General features: G+C 31.5%; 1 protein-coding gene across 1 annotated transcript; it reads right to left on the bottom strand.

Moving 5' to 3' along the window:
* Positions 1 to 20,061: 20,061 nt before the first annotated feature.
* On the bottom strand, positions 20,062 to 21,447 carry LOC110650849 (probable carboxylesterase 12). The gene has a single exon (XM_058135127.1). The coding sequence runs from the start codon at positions 21,194 to 21,196 to the stop codon at positions 20,240 to 20,242; it is 957 nt and encodes a 318-aa protein (XP_057991110.1). The 5' UTR covers positions 21,197 to 21,447; the 3' UTR covers positions 20,062 to 20,239.
* Between the last annotated feature and the right edge of the window lie 1,488 nt (positions 21,448 to 22,935).

The raw sequence follows: 22,935 nt of genomic DNA, 5'->3' as shown, positions 1-22,935 counted from the left end.
ATTGGTTTTTCATCATTAATACTTCTTTTATGGACAAGACAATTTTTAAGAGAAGCCTTCGGATAGCTCTTTCTAAAGTGCTCTTCCACTAACTCATCAACTATATCAATTCTCAAACATGAGTCTACATCTTCATGTTGCTTCTTCTCGGCATTATCAATGTTGAAAACTAATTCATCCTTTCCAACTCTAAGAGCGAGCTTTTCACCTTTGACATCAATTAGTGCTCCTGCTGTAGCTAGGAAAGGCCTCTCTAAAATGATTGGTATATGACAATCCTCTTCCAAGTCCAGAATGACAAAGTCAACTGGGATGTGAAATTTTCCAACCTTGAGTGGGACATTCTCCAAGATCCCTTCTGGATACTTAATTGATCTATCTGCTAACTGAAGAGAAATGTGGGTTGGTTTAAGATCTCCCATATTGAGCTTTCCATATATAGAGAGGGGTATAAGGCTTACACTAGCCCCTAAATCACACAAAGCTTTTGTAAAACATGATTCCCCAATGTGGCATGGAATTGAAAAACTCCCTGGATCTTTGAGCTTTGGAGGAAGTTTCCTTTGGAGTATGGCACTGCACTCTGCTATTAAGGCTACAGTCTCATGATCTTCAAGTCTTCTTTTGTTTGAGAGGATTTCTTTCAAAAACTTCACATAAGAGGGAATTTGGGAAAGAGCATCAATGAAAGGCACATTGATGTATAGCTTCTTTAAAACTTCTAGGAACTTCTCAAATTGCTTGTCCAACCTGGTTTTTTAAAATCTTTGTGGAAAAGGAAGTTGTGGCTTATAAGGCTTTGGAGGTATGTATTTCTCTTCTTTTTCTTTACTCTTCCCTTTGTCTTTTCTTGCACTCTCTTTCTTTTCACTCTCATTTCTTTCATTTTCCTCAACATCTTCCTTATTTTCTCTCTTTTTACTTTTTACACTCTTCTCATTATACATTATTTTACTACTTTTCAATGTAATGGCATGAGATTGCTCCCTTGGGTTTTCTGTCTGACTAGGAATTTTCCCCATTGATTTGGTACCTAAGGAGCTTGCTTGTTGTGCAATCTGACTCTCTAACATCTTATTGTATGTCTGCATTTGTTCCATCCTTGCCTATATCTCTCTCATCTCTTCATCATGCTTAGTTTGATTAGCAAGAATTTATTGTAATAAAGCCTCTATGGTAGAACTTTATTCTTGCTGTCTTGGTAAAGGTGCAAGATTTATATTCCTTTGTTGAAAACTAGGTAGTGGTTGCCTACGTTGCTGATATTGATTCCCTTGCTATTATGGTGGAAAGTTCTGTGTTGAAGCTTGATTTTGCTAATTTTCCCATGAAAAATTAGGATGATTCATCCAAGCATATGAATGATAATCTACTCCACAACTCATTGTTCCTTCTGCATAAGCAACTTGTTTAGAACTTCCAGAAGATGATGATGAATTGACTAGCATACTTAAATCCTTCATTTTTTTTTAGCAAGAACATTAGTGAGTGCATCAAATTTGGCATTGATCATGTTGAATGGATCAAGCTCATACATTCCAGCAACTTGCCTCTTTTGAGTTAGAGCTGGCCCTCTTAGATTACTCCAAAGATGAGTGTTCTTTACAATTTTTTCTAACAACTCATAAGCTTCATCTTTATGCTTAATGATGAATTCCTCTCCAGTTTGAGCACCAATGATTTCTCTGATAACAGGAGTGACATTTGTGTAAAAATTCTAGTTTATCATCCATTTAGGAATGGCATGATGTGGACATTGTCTCTCCAACTCCTTCCATCTCATACATGAGAGTCTCATCTTTTCTTGGTCATAAAGTAATCATTTGATTCCTCAACTCTTGAGTTTTTCCAGGTGGAAAGCATTGGGTAAGAAATGCATCAGTGAGCTGCTCCCAATTTGTAAATGATTTGTGAGGTATAGAATCAAGCCAATCCAATGCTCTATCCTTCAAAGAGAATGAAAATAATTTTAGCCTTGCTGCATCATCAGACACTCCTAGTTGTTTTTGCATGTCATAGATCATAATAAACTTCTTAAGATGGGTGTGTGGGTTTTCTAAAGGATGACTCCCAAATTGAGAATTCTGAATCATTTGAAGTATCCCAAAATCCATCTTGTGACTATTTGCATCAATCCTTGGTCTTGCTATGCTTTCTCTCAAGTCATCAAAACAAGGAAATGCATGATCCATCATACTTCCCCTAAGCACATTAGCATTGACTACTTATTCTCCTTGAGCTTCATTGTAACATCCTCCCGGTAGCAACTCCGTACATTCTACTGTTTCGGTGACCGGTGTCGGTCCGGACAGCTAGAACGTTCGGAAAAATATTTAAACTAAAGTGAGGAACCATAATTAACTCAAATATTGACAAGAAAAATTTAGTAAAAATTTTAGAAATAAAATGCAACTAAGTCAAACGAGCCGGTGCCCAAGCGATGGGTAACCAGAGGTAAGTTGCGGTTCTCGCAACGAGGAGCCCTAGACCCAGGGAAAAAATTATAAAATAATTTTTGGGACTCCAGAGAAGGGTCATTGAGGTTCCTATGGCATTAGAATGCCAAGAAAATATTTAGAAAAATTTTTCAATCGGTACAGACAATTTTGACCCGTTAAGCCAAACGGAGGGCATTTTGGTCATTTCGCCTTCAGAGACAATTTTTGACCGACTTGTCCAGTTAAGTAAATAATTATTATGATCTAAAATATGAATAAATATTACTAAAAATTAAAGTGAAAATGAGTAGAGAAAAGAAGAAAAGAAAATGAAAGAAAAACCTAAATATGACATCACATGATGTCATTTGGAAGGCTTCCACCAATCACAACCCAACAAGCCAAATTAAAAGAGATAAACACTAATTAAAAAGAGACAAAATGAAAGACCAAATCTGCACTCCCATCTTCATCCTTGGGCAGCCAAAACGTAGAGAAAGAGAGGAGAGGGTTTCCACCATAGTTCAAGCTTCCAAGCTTGGAAACCTTGCTTATCTTGCACCAAAAACCCTAGATCCCTTCAATAAAAATTACCCCCACACCTTGTAAGAGTGTTTGGCAGCCAAGAAAAGCCAAGAAAGTGAAGGAATTGCTTGGGAAAATTCTGCTAAAAAAAAAAAGGTTAGTGCTAACTCTTACATTTTTCTTTTTATTCCATGTTAGGAAGTTCAAGTGAATAAGAAATTGTTAAGAAATTGAATAAAACACTTATGTAGGAGTATGTATGAATGGTGGCGGCCAAGAGAGGGTTAGGGTATTGATGGTTTAATTGCAATTAAGTTGGTATATTAATGTCAATTAATGCATATATATGAATTGGAGTTTAATGGAGTTGAATTTTTTGAGTTTGTATGAGAATGAGATTTGATCAATTAGGGTTAGTATGAAAATTGGAGATATTGTGTTTAAATGATTAATGGACATTCTAGTGGTCAATTAGTGACCATTTAAGGCAAGTTAATCATAATTTGAAGTGAGTTAATGCATGGCAAAACTGAAATGGAAGGCTGCCCAATGAGTGCAAAGCAGGTGATCAAATTTCAGTCCACTTGGACTGCCATATCTTTGGCTGTGTTGGTCCAATTGGTGTTTGGCCAATTGGACATGAAACTAGGCTTATAATGGCACATTTTTGCTGAAGAAACCATGCCCAAAAGACCAAAGCAAGAGGACCAAAAGTTGGCCCCAATCCGGACACCCTACAACAGCACCTGCAGAAATGACCAAATGAACAGTAAGGCCATAACTCACTGTAGATATGGTCAATTGACCTGAAATTTTTACAGCAATAAGTTAAGACATAGACAAACAATTTTCGTGAAGAAGCCTACCCCAAATTATGACCATAACCAAATCAAATCATTGAGCAAAGTGAAGTTTACTGTACTGAGATTTCCAGAATTTTCATTTGAGCAGTAATGTTTGGAGGACTATAACTCTCTCTAGAAAACTCGGATTTAGGCGATTCTTGAACCGATGGAAACCTAAGGCATAGTAGAACATTTCATATGAAGAAAGTTAGACCAAATTATGAACTTAACTTGATCAAATTACTGACCAAAGTTGGACCAAAAATCTGCTGCACTCCAAAATCTCAAAGATGAACAAAGGCACGTGAATAGTAAACTTATTTTGGCCATAACTTGAGCTACAAAACTCCAAATGGAGTGATTCAAAAAAAGAAATTCAACTAGACAAAATAAGGAACATTTTCTATGAAGGAAGTTTTGTCAAATTCTAACAGTAAATCGACCAATGAAACAGTGCAACTTCGGAGCACCAAAACCGAAAATTGGCAATTTTGCCAAAATGACCTAAGCTTTGAGAAAGTGACCAAAACCAACAAGTTTTAAATGAAAAATGTAGTATGTTTGAAGTGCCAAAGTCAATGTACATATTTTCTATGCAAAAGTCAACATTTTAGTTGACTAATGAAGTGAATAGTGACATGAAAACTTGAAATAAGCTTGGAAATGGATTTGGTAATTGATTCCAACAAGTTTTAAATGCAAAATGTGGTACATCGGGAGTGTTAAAACCAATGTACCTATTGTCTATGCAAAAGTCAACATTTTTGTTGACCAATGAGGTGAATAGTGACACCAAAACTTGAAATTCAAAATTTGAAATTAGAAATGCATCTAGGGGACTTTAAATTGCAATTGGCAATTAATACTAGTAAATGTAAAACTCAAAATGTGGGATCTTGGTGTAATTAGAATTAATATATCCATTAAGTATAAAAGGTCAACATTTTGGTTGACTAGTATGGTGAATAGTAATCAAAATGATTAGTGAATTAAGATGAAGACCTAGAACCAATTCTAAGCTTAAATGCTTAGAATTGTATGACAAATATGGACTATGCATCCTAGTCAAAATTGTTAAAAAGAAATTAGGCCATAAATTTGAAATCCATGAAATATTCATGGATTACTTGAAACATGAAAAATAAGTCACCTAATTGATGTGAATAGATAGTTAGGGCATATATGCCCATCACAAGTGGAATTCATAAAATATTAGTAACTCAACTTGAAATATAAAATTTGTAATTACATAAGTAGATTCTTGAATGTATAAATGAGAAAGGAAAAATGTTTTGAATACAATGGTACATGTGAACCATTGTTTAGAATTGTGATCAATATGAATAACATAATGAATGGATAAATAAACCATATTAATGTATGAATGAGACATTAGTTCTCATTATTGTAAAGAGGAGAAGTATTTTGAGTACAATGGTATAAAAGAATAATTGATGTGAATTGTGATCGTATAAATGATCAAATGAATGTATGAATTATGATTGAAATTTATCATGAAATAATGAAGTCATAAAGCACAATATATTAACATTTTAAAGTATTAAATGCCCTAGTATTCCTAACAAGATTGGTTTGGATAGTTTGGCATGCCAATAGGGTATTGTTTTAGCAGTACTGCGAAAGGCTTTATGCCTGTATTCATGGCTTTATGCCCGTATTCATGGCTTTTATGCCCGTATGCATGGCTTTTATGCCCGATTATATGATATCATGGCTTTTTAGCCATACTGACTGCATACATGGTTGACGCTCAAGGCCCCATGGTATGACGCCCGAGGCAATCATGTCCAAAGTGCCAACGACCGTTATCCAAATCGACTGCCTAGTATAGGTTACTTGGGCAATAATTAAAGTATTATTCAATTCAGGCAGCTAAGTTAAGTTAAGTATAATGAAAATCCAGTACAATTAAATTAAGTATTGAATGAATAAGCAAAAGAGATTAGCAAAAGAAACATAACAAAAATATAAATTGCAGAACCGTACAGACTTGAAATACAATACAGATAGAATAAATTATATACTTGCTAGTATTACTGAAAAGTTATAAACTAAGCACTTCCAAAGAGGAACAAACTAGTATATAAGATCGTTGATACTAGAAATACCATACCAAATTAACTTGATTCTTGAGTATCTGAATTATCATTTATTTCTTTCTTTACTTGTATAAATTATTTCTGGTTATATTATTGCACCACTAAGCAGAAATGCTTAGCGCGATGGAATTGCTTGCTCGCAGTATCAAGGTAAAACCAGAGACTGTCGATCGAGATTTTTGGAGTCCAGATTTGCAGAAGTGTCAGAAGAGTTCAAGATTGTCACCTCCTCAGTAATGCCTGTAGATAGGGCTCATTTTATACATGTTATGTATATTGTTCATTCCTAGCACATTGTAAATTATTTGTATATCTTGTACAAAATAAACTCATGTAATTAACCTATGAATTATGGAAGCTATTCAAAGTAAGTATTTTAGTATGTGAATTGAATTTGAGTTATAATGAGATTATACTTGTGAATATTGAGATATTGAAAATCTAATGAGATTTCTCGAGAAACTGGATAATCGCATTGAGATACATTATGTTTGAAAATTTTTGAGACTATTAAGTTTGAGAAATTGAGTATATATTGAAATTGTCTTTGGCAGGTTCAGAAGAACTGTTAGTCCAAATTACAGCCGACACTTTGTCGGATTATTGTTAAAATTTTTGAAATTTCCAACTTAGTTAGATTTTGATAAAAGTAAAAATAGCCTAAATCTTCAATAAAGTTTTTGAATAAATAAATCAAGGACTGTAATGAAATCAGATAAAATAGAGTGCTCCGGCACACTGAGTGGCATAACTTGCTCGGCTACACTGTAGTCGGGTAAGGGGTGTCACATTCATTTGCATTATTTAGATTGTTTGCACTATTACCACCACCAACTTAAATTCTCTCTCCAGCCATCTCTACCTCAATTTCGGCTGCTCTCAAAGCTTCTTTTCTTCTTCTAGTTTCCTTCTTGTTGGCACGACAAAATTTCTCAATTTCAGAATTGAACAATAAGGTTGTGTCACTTGTGCTTCTAGCCCTTCTCATAAAATATCAGGAAATGCCTAAAAAGAACAACAAAACACAAAATGAAAAGATAATATAAAAATAAAAACTATAAGTAACTAAAATAATCAAGAATTTAATCTTAAACAAGCAACTCCCTAGCAACAGTGCCATAAACTTGATGTGGACTACTGTAAGTGTATGGGTCGTTCAAGTAGTATAGAAAAAGATATCGTTCTCACGGAAAGTTATTTTTTCAATTGAATTTTTAATGTAAAATAAACTATGTTAAAATTGTATTTTAATCAAATAAATAAAAGAAATTTGGGAATTTGAAGCTTAAGGTATGAAAATGCAAAATCCAATTCAAATAATGACTAATTTAATAATTAGCAAAATAAAGAAATTGAGAATATTAATAATGAAAATTAATAAAATGAGATTAAACTAAACACTCAAAAGTAAAATTCCAAGCAACAATTGATAAAAGACGATTCCGGAGTTAAGGGTTTATATTCAAGTCAATTTGGGATTTTCCCTAGCTAGCCTAATCTATGAAATCTATGGGTTTAAAGGAGACCAATTCTAAAATTTTTTGAAATCTCTTTTGTCACACCCTACCCCTCTGTAAGGCATAACATGATCCCGTAGTATACCTAATGAATTACCAACTTCGTCTACTGATAACCCATTAAATACACTACAAGGGATTTTAAAAACTTTTCTTACTTCTTTTGCAGTGGTGAGCACTATTTACAGGTGTTAAAGACTTTGGTGAACTGAAGTGAAATAACTAACTCATTTGGTTTATTTGGAATTTCTGTAAAAATTTTGGCAGAGTGCCATCTGTATTTTGGATAAAACAGCTTCTTGAAAACTCAAAAAAAAGCACTTCAATAATTTTCCAAATCTCAACTCCACATTTTTCTCAACACAATATATTTCTCAACACAACAATTTATCAACTCAATTTCATAGAAATTTTTCAAAGTCTGAGATAAGGAAATATAATACAGCTTTTACAAGTCAAAACAAATTTCATAATTATTTTACAACTTCAAGGTACAATTTGAATTTACAATGCTCAAAACCAAAAACAAAATGTACATACAGTGTCATACATTACAAGACAAAATGCAAAATATTGGTATACTCATTATACCCAAAAATCTCTCATTGGAGGTATATGCACCTAGTCCACGCTCTGCTCTGTCTCTACTGCATAAAGAATTAAAAGCTATCGCTGAGACAATGTCTCAGTGGTGCACAACATTAACCAAATACAATTTAATTCACAATTCATAAGTCATGTAAATAGTGGATACTTAAAATCATAGTTAAATTCAAGACAATAAATGTCAACAAGAATTTAAACTCCATCTGTCAATATCACAATAATTTTCCATAAGTCAGATCATGTTTGAATTCAAAAGACAGTATATGTCAATGAGAGTTTAAATTAATTTCACAATCTCACAATACATAATAATGCAATTTAGTCGAATAATTTAAGAATACAGTGTTGCCAATTCATTCACAACTTAAGTCATGACACAAATTTCCGATCAATGCCGTGTTGTACACCACGACAAAGCAATCACAACCTCACTAATCGAAATCAATGAGGAAGGGGAGCTAGCTATATAATGAGTACTCATCCGATCACCTCAACCGTAAACCGTAGAGGGAAAATAAACGATCACGACTCCATAAATGGAGAAGGAAAATAAACGATCACAACCCCATAATTGGAGAAGGAATGATACGATACTGTCATGCTAAGTGTGAACACAAAATCAATTCCAAACATTTTATTCAAATGATTCGTGAGAATCCAATAAATTTCCAAAGTCATAATTTCATTCACAAAATGGCAACACAATTCATAATTAACTTCAATTTTCACAAATCACACTAAACCAATTTTTCCACAATTTCAAACCATTTACAATGCTTTTAAGCAATAAGTATCCATCAATATCATTCAAACAATTTCTCACAGTTTCAAATCATTTACAATGCTTTTCAAGCAATAAATACCCATTCAAACACATTTCCACAATTTAAAACAATAATGTACAAATAGTCAATATTTATTTCAATTGAAAAATTCAAAAGAAATAGTTGTTGTGCACAAACACAATTTAAAACAATAATATACAAATATTCAATATTTATTTCAATTGAAAAATTCAAAAGCAATAGCCGTTGTGCACAAACCTCTGATGATCGTCTCCTGGTCCGACTCGTGTTTCCTTCTCTTTCTCGAGTCTTTAGTAATCGAGAAACACAATTTGAAGTGTTTCAAGATTAAATTAAATTGTCTCTAACGATAATGTTTGGTAAATAATGCAATGAACTCAATTTTTCACTTAATCACCTAATATACCGACCCTCGCTATGCTTTAGGTAAATTAGGTTTTAGTGTCGTTAATATGTCACATTCGATAGGGTTTTAGGTTTGGTATGTTTTACCAAAGTCATTTCCTTGCTTAGTGCATTTTAATGCAAATTGCTGGATTCCGGGACACTGGTTTGACCTAACCGGACGATCTAGTTCCCTCGGTTTTCGGGTCTCGGTCAAAACTACAAACTTGTAGATCTAGGTCTTATTGCACGCGGGGCAAAATTTCAGGTCAATCCGAGTTAAGTAGACCGAGTTATGGTCATTATACTATTGTTGGTCAAATGGTACCATTTTAGGTCAATTTTAGGTCAAATTGGTCAATTCTGGTTCGGCCAGTTTTTGGACCCGAACTTGTGCAAGCTTTTTGACTTGCTTATGGTCATTTCTGGGCTTTAGTGTCTTCATAAGACTTGTAGGTATGGGTCTTAACTATTCATGGTTAAAATTTCAGGTCAATTGGACCTGGTTTGAGTGAGTTATGGCCTAAACACTCACTGCTGCCCAATTGGTCATTTTTCAGGTCCTAATTGCACCTAATCCGAATTGGTCATTTTCTTAGGTCACCTTGCAAGCAGAATTTTGGTATGGTTTCTCAATGAAAGTTAGCACATTTTGTGCCTAGTTTCACCTCAAATTGGTCTCATACCAATTGAGGTTACACATTTAAGGTTATAGGCTAAAATGTACACTGCCCTCACTATGCCTTTCACACCCCACTTCAAACACACATTTAACTTGCAAAGTTTACTTCCATACCCTACCAATCTGTTTTGGTACATTACCAAAAGCATTATCTACTTTACATTAACATTATTTTGGGCAGATTATCATTACCCTCAACACACCAAATATCATTCACAATTACAATTTCTAATTACCATTACAAACACACCTAACCATTACAAATTTTACATACACTTTACATCATCAATCTACATACATCTCATCAACCTTCTAGGTCAATATTCTGCCCACACTTCCTTCAATATATACCATTACTCAAGTGTCCCCAAGCTGCCGCAAACCATTCTTCAACATCAAAGTGCCATCCAATTTACCAATTCCCATCCAAGTGCATAAATCACCATATAAACATGAAATAATTCACTAGGTTACTAATTCATCATGATCAACACCATTTCTCATCAATTATATGCACAAATATCTCATCAAAAACGTGACTCATGGCTGTCCAAAATGAAAACAACAATAACCCTTCAAACTCAAAATTTTCCTTCACCAAACCAACACCCATAACATGAACATAAACTTTAACAAAGAAATTCTCAAAAATGCAAACTTACCTTTAATTGTAACTTGCTAAACCTTCACCAAACTTCTCAAAATTGGTATCAATATCTTCCTTGTGATGTGTAGACCATTTTTCATAAAGCTACTTAAGGGATTGGAGTTGAAATGGAGGAGAAGATGAGGTTTGAAGCAAAATGGCTATGGAGTTTTCTTAGGGAGCTTGTTACGGCATTGTTGAAGAACTAAGAGAAAATGAATCTGCAGATGGTATGTTAGGTGTACACCTGCCCCATTAGCTTTAATTTATTCCTTTAGTGGTCCACTTATTTGGATTAAATCATATAATATGTTTACATGTGTTATTTACACATTTTTCACTCCATTTTGGCTATTTGTATTAGGTACCCTCAATTTAATTTTTCATTTTATTTTCTAAGTGTAATATTATTTATTTTTAATGGACATTTAGGTCAAAAGACACTTCGGGATGTCAAATGACCATAATGCCCTTGTTCGGGTTGCATTCCCGATTTTTCGGTAATACCGGGTTTTGTCTGTTTTTCGATTTCTCACTTTTCTTTGTACTAATTATTTAATTTCTCTTTGATATTTCTAATGATATTTATACTTCAATAAGGGTCTATTTAAGTCCAAAAAATATTTTCCAGGGTTCCCCGTAGTCCAGGGCTAGTCAACGGTCCACACCGTGACTTCCCGGTGCGGTCACCCATTGCTAGGTTTCCGGCTCGCTTAACTTGGTGACATTTCTTTGCTATTATTTTTCCTTTGTTTTTCTTGTACTTTCTTTTCTTGTATTTCATTATTTTATGTCTCCTCACTCATATCGAAGTACGGTTCTTGGCATCCTAGCTGTCCGGACAACACTAGTCACCGGAGCAGCAGAACGCACTACCGAACTTAGGGGTGTTACATCTTTCGAGTGAATTAAAGAGTACCTTGGTTAATTAAATTTTACTTTTGTGGAGTTTAAAATTAACCAAGACCCATTAGGTTCTTTAATCAATCTATTAATTCTCTTAATCCTTAGTCTATTTCTAGATTTAAGTTAATTAAGTCTAATTTATTGATTATCTATCACTTGGTTTTCTCCTTTCGGTACTTCAACTAAGGATTAAGAACATAACTTAATGGGGCCTTTCATTAAGCATGTAAATAAGCACACAAGAAATGGATAAAACCTCATAAATTTCATTAAATTGGAGCTAAACCAGTTTAAATCCACAAAAATAACTCAAATATTATATCCCCAACTCCAGAATCAAAGAAAACTACTCATAATCCATATTTAATACAAGAGATTCTAAGTAAAGGAGGAAATAAATCATGAAAATAAACTAAAACTGAAGAAACCTGATAGATGAAGTGCAGAAAATGTGAAGAAGAGAAGAATAATCTAATTTTCTAGTAAAAAAAAATAGAAGTGTCCGTTACTGCTCTCCTTTTCCTTCCTTTCTCCATCTTTCTTCCCCTTGCAAAGATGAGGTAAGAGTCCTATTTATATTCTCTGATAAAAGCTCTAAAAATGTTGAGTGTGAGGTTATTGTTCACGTGAGAAAATTCCCTCTTTCAGCCAATTAATGAAGATGTGCACAGGCAATGCGGGTTGGTTCTGTAGTATCTTGTGTGAATTTGGCAGCCTTCGGAAGCTTCCCATGAAGTTGCACGGGTTGTGTAGGCTACCTGTATAGGTTTCAACATATTTAGAGGTCTTCCGTGAAAGTGCACAATCGAGTTGCACAGGCTATGCAAGAGGTTGTGCAAGTTTCGGCATGTCTGGCAATTTTCTGTGAAGGTGCACAACCGACTTGCACAAGCTGTGTAGCATGTTGTGCAAGTTTCGGCAGTTTGAAAACTCCTTCCGTGAAGCTGCATAAGATAGTCGTGAAAGTGCATAAGCTATGCAGTGCGTTGTGCAAGTTTCGACAGGTGCAAGATTTCTATCATGAAGATGCACAGGAAACCTTCATAGGCTGTGCAGTCCCTTGTGCAAATTTTCGTAGGTCCAAAATTTACTTCCGATTTTTGTACAAAAGCTACACAGGTTGTGCAACAAATTGTGCAGATTTTTGAAATTTTTATATTCTTCAATTTTCAAGCTTTATTTTAGCACTTTTAGACCTAGAAATCATTCCTTATTTGCACAATTACTTTTTAGTCATTCAAAAACACTATTTTATCTACAAAACAAAAGCAAAATTACAAATTAGTCTAAAAATTGACAATTATGAAAAATTAACTAAATAACTAATAAAATTAATAAAAAATGAATAACAAATGAATAAAATGACTATGAAATTTAACCTAAATGATTATATAAAATACATGTATCAAATCCCCCCAAACTAAAATCTTTGCTTGTCCTCAAGCAAACTTTTAAAGTAAAATACAATTTTAGGGGTGCCTTGTCCAAGGAGTTATGAAAATCACCTACTAGAGCAATCTAACTCAACTCTAGCCATACCAACAATCCATATACCCATCCTTCAAGATGCACAGAATCTAATGCTTACCCAAGCTTTCACTATATAGCCATCAAGTCAATTATCATTCAAAATTTCCAAACCAACTAATTATAATAGAAAGTTATGCCCAAAAAGAACTCTAGAACTATATATAATTAATTAAAATATATACAACAATAATAATAATTAAGTTTCTAAAAATTAGTTAAAATTGATTATATAAATCATTTTTCGCTATTCAATTACGTTCGAAATCAATTTTGTATCAATATTAAAGGTTATGAATTTTTTGTTATTACTTCTTTTCATGTTATTTTATGTATCTCCATTCTCATTTTCATTTCTTTTATCATTATTTTATCATAATTTAGTATTGAATCATTTTTAGGTCAAGCGAATTAATTCAAATCAAATTGTTAATTAACTTTTAATTTTAAAAGTATTTGAAATTTTATATAAATTAACTAAATTGAAAATTGCCACAGAAAACTTTATACTTTTCAAATTTTTGCAATTCTACTCCATATTATAAAAATTGCCAATTAAATCTTATACTCTTACTAATTATACCCTATTGTAGCGTGATATAGCATCTGACGTGGCATCTCCGTGAGAGTTGACATGGCGTATCTAGTATTGAGGTAACAATTTTATCAACAATAGAATAGAATTGGTAAAAGTTAAAAAGTACAGAATTTAATTGACAATCTTTATAGTATGAGATAGAATTGTAAAAATTTAAAAATTACATATTTTTTTTGACAGTTATCCCTTTTTTAAATTGAATTGAACTATTTTAAATATAAAATTAATTTGAATTTAAATGAAATAATATCAATACACTAAAAGAATCTTACCTACAATTCATCATAAACTTTTAATGTTATCAATTTATCCCAAACTACTAATACTAATAAAATTTCTAACCCATTTATTCAATGGAATGAAAATTCTATATAGAAATCTTATATAATTGTTTTTGTATAATTGCATGATTAGAATTTGTAAAGCAAAATATTTTCCGCTTTTTTTTTTTAATAAAAATAGTTTTCTACTTATTTGAATGTTGGTAAGCATAATATATATATATATATATATATATATATATATATATATATATATATATATATATATATATATTATTTTCACTAATAAAAAGTATTTTTATTATCTTGTAATAATTATAAAATAAAAAAATTAATTGTTTAAAAGGAAAAATTGTAAACAGGAGGTGCACCCAACTTAAGATTTACACTCCAATTAATAACATTAGGTACACTTCAAACGGTAAAGGTTTGTTTGGATAGAGTGAAGGGAGGTTTAGTAAAATAAGGCAAGGTAAGGTAAAGAAATATATAGTATGGTAAGATAAGATAATAGCTTTATTTATATTTGTTAGGAATGTAACGTAAATAAAAGTTTTATAACTTTCTTTTGTTTGGTTGGATAGTATTGGAAGGTAAGGTTAAATGTAAAAATTACAAAACTATCATTTTTATGAAACTTATTATTTTATAATAAGAAGAGATATTTTGGATATTTTTTAAAATTGATATGAGTAATATAGAAAATAAAAAAATAAAAACTTTTTTAACCCTCCCCAACCCATCAAATTGGTGGGTTAGAAATTGGAAGGTTTTAGAGAGTTTTCAAGACCCTAAATAACCCCCCAAAACCCTCCCTATTCCTCAACCCTTCATCCCAAATAAGTGAAAAATTCCTTAAAATCATTCCTTACTTTCACTTGCCACTATAACCCCTCAATCCAAAAAAAAAGGGTAAAAGTGGGGTAAGATATGAGCACCCTAGCTAAAAGTATGAGCTATCATATTGATTCGTCTTCCAACCATATGAAAATCATTTTAGTACTATGGTAAAATTTGCTCCTCCATTTTATTAATTTAATCTTAAAATTAATAAAATGGATCAATTTACTTTAAATATTTATACTGCTCACAATAAAAGCGTGTGAGGATATGAAATTTTAGATGATAAATCATATTATTATTATTAAATAAATTTATTCAAACTCTATTTATTTTATGATATTTTTAAAATTTTCAAACATTTAAGTACTCAAGTAAAATTAGTTAACAGAAAATTTATTTCTGAATAAAGGAAAACTAAGTCATTTTTAAGAAAAATAATTTTTTTTAAAAAAATCATTTTTTATTTTTTAAACTTAAAATATCAAAACACTTATATATATATATATATATATATATATATATATATATATATATATATATATATATATTGTCACGACCCAACCTATGGGCCGGACCGGCACTAGGACCTGGGCCAGCCTAAAGCCCCCGAGGCCCGTAGTAAGCCTAACTGTTCATTAACCCAACTCTAAGGCCCATTTGGGCCCAATATCAAGAAATCAACCGGACAGAGTCCGGCCATAAAGTGGACCTTTCAACGGGGAGTTTTTGACTCACCCGACCTGTAAACAAAATATATCATCAATTGGGGAGCTCAGCTCACCCTCCACATACTCATATCAGCATAAAAATAAATGGGAGCTCAGCTCCCTCATCCAGTCCATCAAACATGCATATAATAATTTTACAGGTCCACATGACAATTTATATTACAGACCCGAATCATTTAAATATCTCTAACACATGCGGAAATTCTAGGAGTAAATAAAATTACACAAATATTGATAAAACAACCTGCGAAGGAGAAAAGCAGGTTAACTACAATAAAATCCTCCTGTAGCCTGAAAAAAATATTGAACAGGAGTGAGCGTTCGACTCAGAGAGTAAAATATCAATTTTAACCATAATCTCTATAACTATCTAAAACTAATGCACCATGTAGAGTAAAATGCAACATCAACAACATTTTCACATCATAACATCAAAAAGGTAATTTGGAGCACTCACGCACCCTGTAACATCAATCATAATATATGGGAGCTGATCCCCTATACAGCCCTCTTAAATCCAACCTGGTGCCAGCGAAGAACTCAAACCGGACTTTCACTTAATAAACCAAATCGGGGGTCCCAGCGAAGAACTCAAGCCGTGACTACCCCCCCAAGGATCGTGTCCCAGCGAAGAACTCAAGCCGTGACTACCCGTCCTATCCATAGTCCACACCACATCACACGCACGCCAACGCACGCACACTGCTCCAAATTACCACAACAACATCCATGGCACGTTAACAGTTATGAATGCAACATAAATCGTGCCTAGAGTTTAACTACATAAATATATGCATATAAGTGATGCATGGGCATGCTTGAACATATAATAATAGTGAAATTACAATTAAAATTAATATTTTACTCACAGACTTGATGGTGGTCACTGAGGCGGCTGGGCGGAGGAAGAAGGTCATCGCTCACCTGACAATTTTATTACAATCATTTAATAAATTTGACTCAATACAAACAAAGAAAAAGACCAAATACGTCCTAAGTCGTGCCGAAAATCCGGCAGAGTCTCCCCTATACCTAGGACCTACCCAACCTGCAAAATGGCTCAAAACACACTTCTATATTTACGATCCATATATCCACAGCTCAATCATATCACACAGCCCCTCCTGGGCCCATCAAATCAGTCATCCATCACAATATGTAAAATTTCAATTTAGTCCTTATAATTAATCATTTTTGCAAAAATTACCCAAACAAGCTCTAAAAATTCTAAAACTTTGCCCCGCGGTCCTTAGCAATATTACTAGGCTATTGCAAAAAGAATCATAATTTTCTAAGCTACCACGAATATTTTATGGATTTTTAATCCTATTTAAGCACAAGAAAATTATGAAAAAGCAAGGTTTGGGTTTACCTTTGCCGATTCCGACTTCGGGTACGCGCTCGGGACGTCTGATAATGGGGGGTAGCCAAAACCTCGGTCCAATTCGGAGACTTTTTCGGTTCACAGACCCGGACAACTGTCGAATTTCCGAGAATTGAGGATACCTACACAAAGCCCACAACACGGGGGTTAGCACATAAATTTTTCAGAATTTTCTAAGCTCATTAAATGCTCGGAAAAACACTGCGAATTTCCGTGGGGCCCACCGAAAAACGGTGTCGGAAAAATTTGAAATTTATGTCGCCGCGAAGCTCTCGACGAGTGGAGCGCGCTGGTACTCTTGATTTTCTCGTGGGGTTCACGGTTTGCGAGAAATCTAGCCCGAAAGTCAAAATGGGCTAAAACTTCCCGGACAAAAATTGGACAAACCGCTCGATGGATTTCGGCGTTCTTGATGTCTATGGAAAGCTCTCGCCGAGTAGATGATTTTAGACACAAGACCCGGTCCAATTGGTGGCCGGATCGGCCGAATTTCGGCCAGGGAAGTCGAAACGTCGCACGCGCAGGGGAGGACGTTCGCGCGCGTTTTCCGACCGTTTGGGGCGCGTGGCCGGTACGGCCGAGGCGGCGCCGTGGTAGGAGTGGCGGGGAGGTGGTGGCCGTGGCGAGGCGAGGAGAGAGAAAAGAAAGAAAGAAGGGGAGGAGGTCGGGACGCGCGGAAGAAAAGGGAAGAAGAAAAAGGGAGCCGGTCCGATTCGACCGGTCCGATTCGGCCGGTCCGATTCAGGATACAAATTTTGAATTTTTACTCTGCTTCGGGACTGAAAACGAGGTCCAAAAATTCCGAAAAAATTTCAGAAAACTCAGAAAAATACGTAGACTCCAAATATATTTTTAGTTTTGCCACGTGGTCTTTAAATTAATTTTTAAAAATCATCAAAGTTTATATTTTCGGAAAATCGAACCCGGTTTTTAAAATCCGAAAAATCTCAAAAAAATTCCTAAAATTTAAATAAAATTAAAATACCAAAAATGCTCATAAAATAATAAAATTTAAAATTTTGGGGTGTTACATATATATATATATATATATATATATATATATATATATATATATATATATATATATAATAAACACATGTAATTAATTTAACATCACAACCAACCAATAAAAATATTTTTGTAAATTTTTTTTAAATATTAAAAAATATTTTTTATATATAAATTATTTTTTATAAAATAAACAAAGTCTTAGTGTTTAAATTTTCTAAATATAATAACTAAGTTATTATACATTTTTTAAAAAAATCCAAAAAAAATTTATTATTATTATTTTTTAACTATTTATTGTACTTATAAATTTTAATTTTAAATTTTTGAGGTGAGATTAAAAAATAACAATAAAATAATGTTAATTTTTATTTTAATTAAATCTTATTTTATGCTATTATTGTGTTTTTTAAGAGAAAAGATAAAGATATATATATATATATATATATATATATATATATATATATATATATATATTAATTTAATTTTTTACTGTGCATAAATCAATGTATTTGATAAACTTGAAAATCTGGACCCAGTGAAGACAGGACAAGAGGATTTTTTTTTTTTTGGTCAAAGATGAGGTTTGAATTTGAGTGTGGAGAAATTGGGAAAGGGCCATGTGAGGTCGTGAAATTAAGTCGTCCCATCCCAATGGACTTTAGTGGCAACCATCTTCTCATAGTTTGAGATTCATTGTATTAACACGTCACAACTTTATTTTTGTCTTTTCATTTAAGAACTTTTCCAAAATAAAAAATCCACTTCACAATTCAGATAAGTAAGATTTTTATTTTTAAAAAATAAAGTTAGCATAGAAACTCTGTAACTAAAACACGCAGAATTTGATTAAAATCAAAAGACTAATTAAAATTTATTTTATTTTATTATAATTTTATAAATTAAATCTATTTAATTTGATTTATTTTTATTTTTTTAAATGATAAAATTAAACTATACGACATTATCATTAAGGTTATATTTATTTCATGAAAAAGTAATTTATATATAAAATATAATTTTTTATAAAAAATATTTTTTATTATTTAATTATAATATTAAATTAATAATATATATTTATGTCATATAAAATGTAAATTAACTTCCTCTTAGTCTATTTTTAATTTTTTATTTGAATCAATCAAGAAGTTTTAATGTAAATTCAATTTAATTTAAAAATTAAAATTTTTAAGTTAAAATTTTTTATTTTTTTAATTTAGATAAAAAATTTAAAATTTTAATTTCTTAATTTTTGAGTTAATTTTTTTATTTATTTTAAAAATCAAAGAAGTTTAATTTTTGAATTAATTTTTATTTAATTAATAAAATAAACAAATTCAGCACTAATCTAATATCATAATAAATAATTTTTTTTTATTTATTTTAATAAATCAAGAAGTTTAATTTTATTTAATTTAATTTTTTAATTCAAATTAATTCAAAAAGTTATATATATATATATATATATAAATTATTTAATTTTATTGATTAATGGTTATTTAGTTCAAACCAAGATAAAAATCAAACTAAATAATTTAAAATTAAATCTAAATTAAAAAATCTATCAAAACTCAAAATTGATCAATTCAAATCGAACTGAAAAAAAATAGAGTTGTTCGATTTGGTTTGATTTTTCATTTATTTCTATTTGATTCGATTTTTAAAATATGACAATTCAGTTAATTCGTTTTTAATTATTTAATTCGGTTCGATTCAACTAGAAAGTATTAAGGTTTGAAGTTTGAAATTTTTCTTATAGATTTAAGATATAAAATGTATAGTAAAATTTATTTACTAAATATATAAATCTCACGTGATTGTGTTTTAAATTCATAATAAATTAATAAATTTAAGTCTCTCCGTTACTCTCTTCCAAGATGGTTTATTTATCGAACCAAAATAACTCACAGATAAGCCAACTCATTTTTTCTCATAGAAATATACAGAGAGAAAATTTTTAAAGTACCGTCTCATTCATTCAGTGTTGTAAATCAAAATTCAAACGTAGCCTACTTTTCTTTCAGTCCACCTACTAAGCTATTTAATTTTCTACTTATTTTCGGTCAAAAAAGTAGTACAAAACATATTTTTTTAAAACTGAAATTATATTCATGAGCAGTTTGGAAGAACACCAACCATGTCAGAAATTTTCTCAGTATTGAATTTTCAACACAATTAATTGTAGGATCTTCAAAATTAAGAATACCTCAAAAGCAATTTTAACCAAATGCATTCATTCTCAATATATATATATATATGAAATGAAAGATAATAGCATTTAAGCATTTAAACATTTCAAGAAGATAATCTAAACACCCAGATGCTCAAAGCTAATTAATAGACTCCTATCCATAACACCAACAAACACACCATGGCCCAACCCAATATGAAGGTCTTACTTTTCTTCATTGAAATAAGAAGAAAGACTTTTGAGCATGGCCACAGCATTCTCACAGGTAGGTTTGAACAAATGGAACACATGTTCTTCTTCCTTAGCCTCCATGATTTCCACATGTCCTTGCCATCCACTCTTTTTCAGATTCTCATAGTAATACCAACCTCTATTTTTCAAGATATCCTTCTCAGCAACAATCACAAGAACTCTGGAACATCCCAACCTTGCCAATTTTGGATCAAAAGCTGGATTAATCAAAGGATCATCCAACCCACTTGTTGTTGGGCTTACAAAAAGCCACATAGCATCAATCTTTGATCTTGTTTCTGGATCTTTAGGCTCATCTCCCACAGGTTCTTTGCCCCAAAAATAAGGATGTATTAGAACAATCCCTTTGAGGATAATACCAGGCAATTTCTCTTCATCATATCTCAAGGCCATATGGTGGGATATATTGGCACCAGCACTATCTCCTGCAAGAAAAACCTTACCAAAATCTGCATGAAGATTTAGCCACTCTTCAGGGCCATTACCATTAACATGAGAAGCAACCCATTGAAGAGCAGACCATGAATCATCGTATACAGTAGAGAGAGGATGCTCTGGAGCTCTTCTATAATCAACAGAGACTGCTATAATCTTAGCCTCTGCAACTAGTGAGTTGAGATAGTTATGGTAGGTAGGAGAAAAAGCAGTTTCTATGCAGAAGGCTCCACCATGAAAGTAAACCAGCAAAGGGAGTTTTTGGTCTGATGGGTCGATTGATTTTGGTAGGTAAAGTCTTGAAGAAAGATTAGCTTCTTGGAAGTAGACAACATCTTTGGATTGGACATTGATCTCTGGATCAAGAGAAGGAGGGACGATATCATTGCCCAAGAGCCTCTCAACACGCCCATCTTCGTATATCTTGAGTATGGGAGAGAGATCTTTGACAACTTTTGGCAGGGTTGAATCCATGGAAAGATAGTTGAGTGATTTTCTGCCAGAGGACGACAAATGAGGGAATGGGTAGTGGATGGAGCAGAAGACAAAGCTATATACTGTAGCCGGGGCCGCACACTTCTTCAGAATGAGGAGTGGTGGATAACTTGCAAAAAGCACCTTCAAATTGAGCAAAATTCTTATTTATATTTTTTCTTAGCTTAAAGTTTAATTTAGTCCTTATAATTACTGGAGAAATTTAATTTAACCTATTTTTATCTTTATATTTAATTTAAATCAGAAATTTCAATTTAAACTCTTTAATTTAATTTTTGAATTAAATTAAATTTAAATTAAAAATTTTAAATTAAATTAAATAAAAATTTAAAAATAGTTAAATTGAACTTCCTTAATAAGTATAGGTTTTAAATAAAACATTTTACCTTTTTTTAAGGAAGCAAATTAAATAGTTTTAAATTTTTTTATAAAAAATTACAGTGTCATTATTTCATTGTATCTTTTTTACTGAAAAAAAAAATTTTAGTCTATTTTTTAAAAATCATGAATTTAGCACTTGAAAATTTAGGGGCATGTAATTTATTATTATTATTATTATTATTATTATTATTATTATTATTATTATTGTTATTTATAAAACAGTATCCAAAGCCTTAATTCATCAGTGCTTCAAGGAAAATAATTACTCTAATATCTTTATTCATGCTGATGTGATTGTGCAATTAATATAATAAAACATTATCATTATTTTTATCAAAATTTTAATTATATTTTAATTTTCATATTATTAAGAAAGTAATTTTATTTCGGTTACTTTTATTTAATTTAATTTAATTCATTATAAAATATATTTTAATTATTTAATTTAATTTTAATTTAAAATTAAATAGATTGATTGAACACTTAAAATTATAAGCTTATTATGTTTAACTATATGTCAAATCACTAATTTTTTTAATTAAAATTTTAAGTAAATTATTGTGTACTCTTATTATATGTGAATTCTCACTCGTTCATTAAGGATGTGGATCCACTTTCTAAATTGAATGAATAATTTTTATATGAGTATGTATTAAAACATTGTGTCGTTTACTTTAGTTGTGAATTTAGTCTTATAAAGAAATTAGTGTTTGGTTATCTAATAAGAGTGTCGTATATTAAGAGTTTTATTTGTTTCACAGAAATTTTTTTTTAAAATATTTTTTTGTCTTTTAATATTTAAAATGTTTAAAAAAATAAATCAATTGAAAATAATTTTTCTGATCGAAGGGAAAATTAAATTATTTATAAAAAAAATAATTTATTTATTAAAAAAAATCATTTTTATTTTTTTTAATTTTAATAATTTTATTAAAATATAAAAATATTTATATATATATAAAATAAATATATATTATTAATTTAATTATAATTAAATAAAAAATATTTTTTATATATAAATTATTTTTCATAAAATAAACAGAATCTAAATGGTCATATAGAAGGTGCTTTTTATATTAGTATTACCTCAATGGGATGATACAATTTTACTTGCTTTTCATTGTAAGGATGAGGAAGAAGCATCTTGGTCAAACAATTGGCTATATGACACTATGGCACGGCATCCCAATCTTTACTCTCACCTCTTGCCTTGTTTGGTTGCATGTTCATGGTGTCCCGGTCCATGTTTGGACCACCATTTTCTACAATGGATCAGTAATTTTTGTGGGGACTTCAAGCCTGGAGTTATTTTATTTTTTTTTTTGCAAGTATTATTT

The sequence above is a fragment of the Hevea brasiliensis genome, chromosome 14 (assembly GCF_030052815.1).
Source record: "Hevea brasiliensis isolate MT/VB/25A 57/8 chromosome 14, ASM3005281v1, whole genome shotgun sequence".
Taxonomy (NCBI): domain Eukaryota; kingdom Viridiplantae; phylum Streptophyta; class Magnoliopsida; order Malpighiales; family Euphorbiaceae; genus Hevea; species Hevea brasiliensis.
The sequence above is the reverse complement of the archived record's forward strand: the minus strand, read 5'-3'. Positions and strand labels throughout refer to the sequence as shown.

Coding starts and splice junctions, on each gene's coding strand:
- LOC110650849 (XM_058135127.1), bottom strand. CDS start 21,196: ATGGATTCAACCCTGCCAAAAGTTGTCAAAGATCTCTCTCCCATACTC.